Source organism: Panthera pardus, unplaced genomic scaffold (genome assembly GCF_024362965.1).
Source record: "Panthera pardus isolate Hobbes unplaced genomic scaffold, ASM2436296v1 HiC_scaffold_15, whole genome shotgun sequence".
Classification (NCBI taxonomy): Eukaryota; Metazoa; Chordata; class Mammalia; order Carnivora; family Felidae; genus Panthera; species Panthera pardus.
The window spans coordinates 27,133,449-27,140,696 of NW_026526710.1; the positions used below are offsets into that span (position 1 = coordinate 27,133,449).

The window sequence follows — 7,248 nt, forward strand, 5'->3', positions numbered from 1 at the left end:
AAGGACTGATACAGGCTACTACACCAATGAAGCTCAAAAAAATACGTGCCAGACATAAAAGAAGCCAGACACAAATGACTACGTACTGTATGATGAGATTTATACAAAATGTCTAGAAAAGGCAAATCTATAGAAACAGAGTGGTGGTTGCCTGGGGCTGGAGATGAGAGTGGCGGGGGACTGTGAATGGGCATGAGGGGTCTTTGTAGGATGATGGAAATGTTCTAAAGCTGGACTACAGTGATGGTTGTGTAAGTCTGCAAATGCATTAAGAATCACTGAACTTTAGGGGCGCCTGGGTGGCTCAGTCGGTTAAGCGGCCGACTTCAGCTCAGGTCATGATCTCGCGGTCCATGAGTTCAAGTCCCGCGTCAGGCTCTGTGCTGACAGCTCAGAGCCTGGAGCCTGTTTCAGATTCTGTGTTTCCCTCTCTCTGACCCTCCCCCATTCATGCTCTGTGTCTCTCTGTCTCAAAAATAAATAAACGTTAAAAAAAATTTTTTCTAAAAAAAAAAAAGAATCACTGAACTTTAAATGGGTGTTTATCAATAGTGACTTTTCACAGCTGACCATTCACTTCTGCCTGTCAACCAACATTTCATGAACTTCTAGGATAATCCTTCTCAGGTGGCATACAGTTTGCAATGACTTAACTTATCCCCTCTGCATCTGGATGGTGTCAGTTATGTCCCAACCTTGGAAGGACTGAGAAGAGAATCTCTGGAGTCTCTCTCAAGGGGTTTTCTCTGGATCTCTCACGGAACCCCAGTCGAGAAAGGCTGCAGGCCGTACAAAAATCAACACTATAACTAGATCCCATAAAGTCTCAAGATCTCATTAAAAATAACTTCAGAGGTTTTAAACCACTTGATAAATTTTTATTTTACATAATAATTTATATAAAAAGGTCAAAGAATGACAATTCCATTTCATGCAATATTTTCTTTTTCAGAAATGAAATGCTTCTCTTAAGTGGGGTCAAGGAATCTTTAAAATCTTTGTTCCTTTAAAAAATATTAAAATATGGCTTCATAGTGTCACAGATCAAGCTACTTATTTGGAGATATCATTTAGGTCACGAAAGTACTCTGAAACAGTTCGCAGTTTTCCATGCCGGCTTTGGAGGCCTTCCATGCCCACAAGCGCATGCAGGCTGAAAGACCCCCACAAGCCTTCTCCACATTTGGCTTCCTCCCGAGCTCACTTAGCGTCGGTGTTCAATTGCCCTACACAATCTCAGCAAAGGACCAGGCCAGCTCTCCAGGCCTCTGTTCTCCCCGGGTCGCCGCGCGCCCTGCCCAAAGAGCGCATTGTGCAGGCGGAGATACGGCCTGCTCCCGGGTGGTCTGCGGAGTGCGCACCATCACTTTGCCGGGTCCTCTCCCGGCCACGTCCACTCGGGCCTCCCTGCACACCGGTGCGCCCTGCCGCGGAAAGCACTGCCCCGGTCCCCACCGTTCGGCCCCCGACGGCTAGCTGAGAACCGTCCCCGCGGCTCGGCCCTCCGCCAGCCCCCAAAGGAAAGGCCGCCCCCCGCCCCCTGGATTTAGCAATCCCACCACGGGCCTCCGTCAGTCAGGCGGCCCCTCCCTCGAACAGACTGCACCACTCGGCGGGATCTCTACCTAACGTCGTCCTAGCTGGGACAAGGCCTGCTCCTTCCTCTTTTTAGGATGCCGGGGCCGCGGTCTGGGAACCGCCAGCGCGGGGCCGGGCGGGCTCTGCGAGGGCTGGGTCTGGGGTCTAGCCTTCCTCGACCGCCCCCAGAGGTTTGGGGGAAGGAGCAGGTGCCGGTCCGGACCCCACCGTGGCCCGCAGCCCGACCTCACCCGAACACGTGCTCCGAGCTCCAGATCTTCATCGCCGCCGGCAGCTGGCCGCAAGGCGCGGGTTCCCGACTCGGACTCCGCGCGCCCGACTCAGCGCGCCCGGCTCCTCCCTCGCGGCGCGTGGGGGCGGGGCGGGGGCGGGGCGCGCGCGCGGTGGGCGGGACCGGGACCCGCGCTCTCCTGCACCTCCCGCTTGCCTGTCATTTGGCCACGAGGGTTGTGGCGGCTAAAAATAGGGATGCGGGACTCAGCTGTCCCCGCGGATGGGGCATCTGCGCTGCGGCAAGGAGATGCGCGGAGAGCACTAGCTGCAAATGCAGGGATGGAGGTGAGGGACTAATTCTCATCGTTCAGGTTATCCAAATTCTCCCACAGCTCTTTCCAGTTGGGCTGTTTTCTACTGTTGGGAAGTATAAAGAAAAACAAAATCTCCTGTCAGTCCCCCAGAAACTCTCCACGGAATAGAAGAGAAAGAAACAGTTTTACTACTGAGTAAACATTAAGCCAGAATGTAATGCGTGTCACAGGCGGTAAAGAGATTGCAAACACAGCAAGAAATCTCACCCTTTTATATAGCCAGGCAGGTGCAACACCTTCCACCCGTGTTCTCAAGTGAGACGATTTGACAGCACCATTTGTCACGCAGAGTTCATCCTAAATTTACCTGGCAATTAGAGAGGCTGTTTTGTTTGCTAATTGTCTTTATCCAAAGGAGCAATAAAATTCTCATGTCGTCACCATAGAAGGTAGGTTTGAAGCCAGGTGCTCCTGAAAATTAAGCTAACATTTCAAAGAGATGGCTCCCAGGACTTTGACAAAAAATATTTCTGGGTTGTAAAACTGGCCAAAGGCCCACTTAGCTTTTGAAAACATTTACACACATCTCAAAAGGACAAAGAATTTACAAGTTTTCTAGAGTAAATGCTCTTTAAGAAGGGAAAGGAGCGGTTCTTTTTCTTTTGCACCAGGGAAAATCGATTTTGTTTCTTTTTAGATTTGTATTTACCCTGCACGACCACAACCAAAGTTCAAGTGCAGAGAAGCAGATGCTTGTTTTGGGAAGAAGGTGACCTGTGCAGAATGAGATGTAGCATGAGGGGAGGGACCTCGTCCGGTTCACTACTGAATCCCAGGACTTAGCACAGCACCTGGCATTGAGTGGGCATCCAGGGCCTTGTTTGTGCGATGAGCCAGTGAAGTGGAAAGAGAACACAGAAACAACCAGAAACAACCTAACTAGGTTAGGATCCTGGCTCCACCATCTACTTATGCTGGCCTTTACCACCTATGGCTTTAACCTTACAGTAACCTTCCAAAGTTGGTGCTACTGTACCTGTTTCATAGATGAGCAAACTGGGGTTTAAGGAAATGTAAAAGCTTCACGCACTAAGGGATGGAGCTGAAAACTGGCACTAGCCATTCGCAGACTGCGACCTTGGCATCCTGAAAAGAAGAGCCAGCTCTGTCCTTTCTAGGGGCAGTTAGGTAGAGAACTCACAGAGCAATGCAGCCTATCTGATACAGGGGCCACCTGACTGATGAGGCCCATGATGGAACTGCTGAAGCAGGGGGCTGGGGGGCAGCCTTTCCTTTGGGGGCTGGCGGAGGGCTGAGCTGCTGACAGACCTCAGCTACCCATACAGGGCTGGACAGTGGGGTTTGCACGACTCCCCCTCACACCTGTGCTACAGTGGCTCACAATTATGATCAGACCTGTTGTCAAACATTTCCTACATGCTCAGCACTAGGAAGCTAGGTGCTGTTATTTTGATTTTTAAAAAGCATCATCATGTAAAATCAGCATCTTCCACAAATGTGTACTGAGCATGAGACTCGAAGAATGGGGCTGCTTGGTGAGTTAGAACACACTGTAGGTGAGACAGCTCCTGTAAGTACCTCCAGGTCTGAGAGGGATGACTGCTGAGTTTTGCATCTCACCGAGTGGGGAAACTAAGACCCTAACGAGGTAGCGCCTTGGTACAGAGACACGCTATTTAGTGGTGGAGTTGGGCGACCAAGAAAGGGAGAGAAATGAGACCACCTTTGATCCCTGGGTGATTGTTGCTCAGTCTCACTGTCACCTGCCCTTGCCCCACCTTCAAATCCATCTTACACAGGGCCGTGGGTTCTCAGGCAGCCATGCCTGGCCTGTGCATCCGGGTATCATCCGGCCTGTGCAGCACCCTCCCTGCAATTACGTCACAGCCCGTGCACACCTCCCTCTGACGCTCACCACAGTGGCTTATGATCATCCGTGGTTTTCGGCCTCCCCACCAGGCTAAAAACCTTTTGCGATCAGGAACTGGATTATCATTATTCTTGGTATGTCCAGAGTCAGAAGCATAGTAGGTACACAATCAATGAAGAATTCTTGAAGAATAAACAAAAGTCCCATCCCTGCTTGAAGTCCTATCCTGATACCTCCATTTGGGGCAGCGTCCACACTTGCATTCGCTCCGTTACACCGAGTCGGCTCCGGGAACAGGGGTGGCTGCTGTCACCTGGAATGGAAACCCTAGGTCCCACCTCAGCCCCACCATGCAGTGGTAGGCCGGTGGGGGGACAGGCGTTTGTGGTTTAACAAGTTCCGCCCCGGGACTCTGATGCCGACGGACGGCAACTGTCTCAGATCCGCCTGTCCACCAGCTGGATTAGGCAAGGAGCTTCCTTGTCATCACCGGACCCTCGCTCAAACTATTTCTTCTAGCCAGAACATGCTCCTCCATGCTTGTCCTATAGAAGAGCACTATATGCAAAAATCCAGAAGCATCTGGGGGAGAGGCAACCACATGCTTTTCATCTTCCTATTGCCAGCTCCTGGAACGTAGGGGCTCAACAAATTCATTCCACTGAGCGAATGGGAGGGATCTGCATCAACTGCCTTTTTTTTTTTTTAAAATGTTTATTTATTTTTGAAAGCGAGAGAGAGAGAGGCAGAGTGTGAGCAGGGGAGAGGCAGAGAGAAGAGGGAGACAAAGAATCCGGAACAGGCTCTAGGCTCTGAGCTGACAGCACAGAGCCAGATGCAGGGCTTGAACTCACAAACTGAACCGTGAGATCATGACCTGAGGGGAAGTCAGATGCTTAACCGACTGAACCACCCAGGCGCCCCTCCAACTGCCTTCTGAGACGATAAGGGGCCACAGCATGAGAGGTAGAACGGTGGTCCCAACCTAGGCTGTGTGCTGGAGTAATCTGAGGAGCTTTGAAAAGTATCAGTGCCTGGAACCCACCCTACATTATTTCATTGGACTATCTCGTGGCCTAAGCTGCACGAACTTGAAAAGCTCCCCCACCCCTTCCCCCGCGCTGGCCACCTGATGATTCTAATGGGCAACTGAGGTGAAAAGGGCAGAAGCAGAGGGGATGAAGGCAAGTCCAGAGGCCCAGTCTAGCAGCTGCTGCGCCAGCACAGGGGAGAAATGGGTGCTTGGCCGGTGTAGTGGGGATAAGACTTGGAAACAGCTGAAGGACCTTATAATCAACTGGGCTTAGGGGAGAGGAAAGGAAGGACTGGCCACCCTCTTCCCTTCTCATCCCTCATTCCTGTCATTTACTGAGAAGTTGGCAGTTTGGCTCATGGGGTCTCTCTCTCTCCACTCCCCACTGCCCCCCCCTCCCTTCACCATCCATTGCCTTAATTCTTGCCAGTGTCAACATCTTTGTGGAGGATCCATCCAGAAGCCCAGGAGTCTGATTCCTGGACCTCCCTAACTTTAGATACCTCAGTCCTCACTTGACTTCAGTCATCCACCCCCACCAAGCCTGCTGCCTGGATCTTGCTTATATTTTGAATTTCAGCCCAAACATCTCAAGCTCCAACATATTACTACAGGGGACTCTCTGCTTCCCTAACAGGACAATGACTGTGTTTAGCTGGCACCTCTGTCACATCAGAGAGTGCTCAGGGAAGGCAGACCCCACCCCACTTGTTTCGGGGCTGGGCTGAGGTCTAAGGGTCAGAGGATGGGCTCGGGAGCCAGCTTGTGATGCAATGCTGGCCAGTGAGCATGTGGGAGCCTGCTACAAGGTTGTGGGGAGAAAGTTCCTCACTCAGGAGCAAATCATCAGAAACCACCACATCCACTGCTTAACTCCTGGGGCTGGTGTGACGACTCCTTGTTACCAGCAGGAAGAGGAAATCAGCACCACTGATAGAAGTTTATTGGGAAAAGGGCAGTATCCAACCCTTCTCAGCCAGCCTGGGGCTCACAGCTATGCCATAATAAATGTTCTCATTGTTTTTCATTGTCTCATGTCATTTGAATTCACATTTTAGCCTAAAGCCGCTTCCTGTCCCTTAGGCACCTGCTCCACTAGTCTTCCCTTCTGTAGCTTCCATTTCTTCCACACACAGGCCATTTCACTCCACATTATAATTATAAATTGGCCAACTTTTGACTTAAAAACAAACCACAACCCCTCCCCCCCCAATCTCTCCCTTGACTCTGCACCTGTCTGTGGGTCCTTACAGGAGCCCAGGACCTGAGCTCTTTCACTCACCTTCCCCCCCTGCTCGTCCCAAACAAACCAGGTGAGTTAATTTTTCCTTGCTTGGGGTGCAGAAGACAGAGGAGCAATCCCTAATCACCCTCCAGTTAAATAGGCAAAGATGTGTTATTTTTAATTAAACGTTAGATGCAACCATGTTCTTGTGCCACAGGAATAGTCAAAGAAGTCAGAGGCTAGCTTATGGGGTGCTGAGCAGACCCACCACTCCCCTGGGCAGTTCCTGGACACTTAGTGGGAGGTGCCACGCGCCCTGTGAAGCAGCCAAGACAGATGCTGGCAGGTGAGGCGGGTATGCTCACAGCCAGGTGACACATGAGTCTGATTCAGTGCCACCCAACAGCTTCTTTGTTGTTGTTTGAGTTTTATGGTTTCTGTAGAACTGGAAAGGTGCCAGGGAACAGAGCAACATTAAGCCAAGCACAGGATATGGTTGTTTCTCCAATAGTTATCAGGCAAAGATGGGATGATGGGATGATGGCTGTTGACTGAACCTCTCACGGCAGCACACATCTGGGTTGGTTGTTGTCATGGCCGCTGTGGGAACCGAGGAAAGTGTCCCAAGGAATGGAGCATTTAGGAGCAAAAGTCACCCTTCACTTTTATCTTTGGCTGAAATGCCTCTTCCGCATTTTCTTTGGCTTGAAGACCAAGGTCACCATGATTACAGAAGTGCTGAGGGAAAGGATGAAGTACACACACTGCCCTAGAAGTTTATGGTGGTAAATGCCAAAGCTTCGTGAACGTGAAGCATTTGAAACCTGACCTCTGGCTACTACATTCCCCTATAAGTATTATGAAATTGTTCTCCCCACTTCTCATCTCAATCTTGGAGTCCACATTTGCTCTTCCCCCTTGGTTGCTGCTTATTTATTCCACATGCTGTGATGGGCTCCTGAGACTCTTCTCG

At 50.7% G+C, this 7,248-nt stretch overlaps 1 protein-coding gene across 10 annotated transcripts in view; it reads right to left on the bottom strand.

Annotated features, from left to right (window-relative positions):
- PRELID3A (PRELI domain containing 3A) overlaps positions 1 to 1,959 on the bottom strand; it is a 44,609-nt gene extending 42,650 nt beyond the window's left edge. For 8 of the 10 annotated variants that reach the window (XM_053902368.1, XM_053902367.1, XM_053902366.1 and 5 more), the window contains exon 1: positions 1,830 to 1,959. In XM_053902368.1, the coding sequence (XP_053758343.1) occupies positions 1,830 to 1,861 (32 nt within the window). In that variant the 5' untranslated portion in view covers positions 1,862 to 1,959. The other 2 variants (XM_053902363.1, XM_053902364.1) reach the window with 2 other exon arrangements.
- Between the last annotated feature and the right edge of the window lie 5,289 nt (positions 1,960 to 7,248).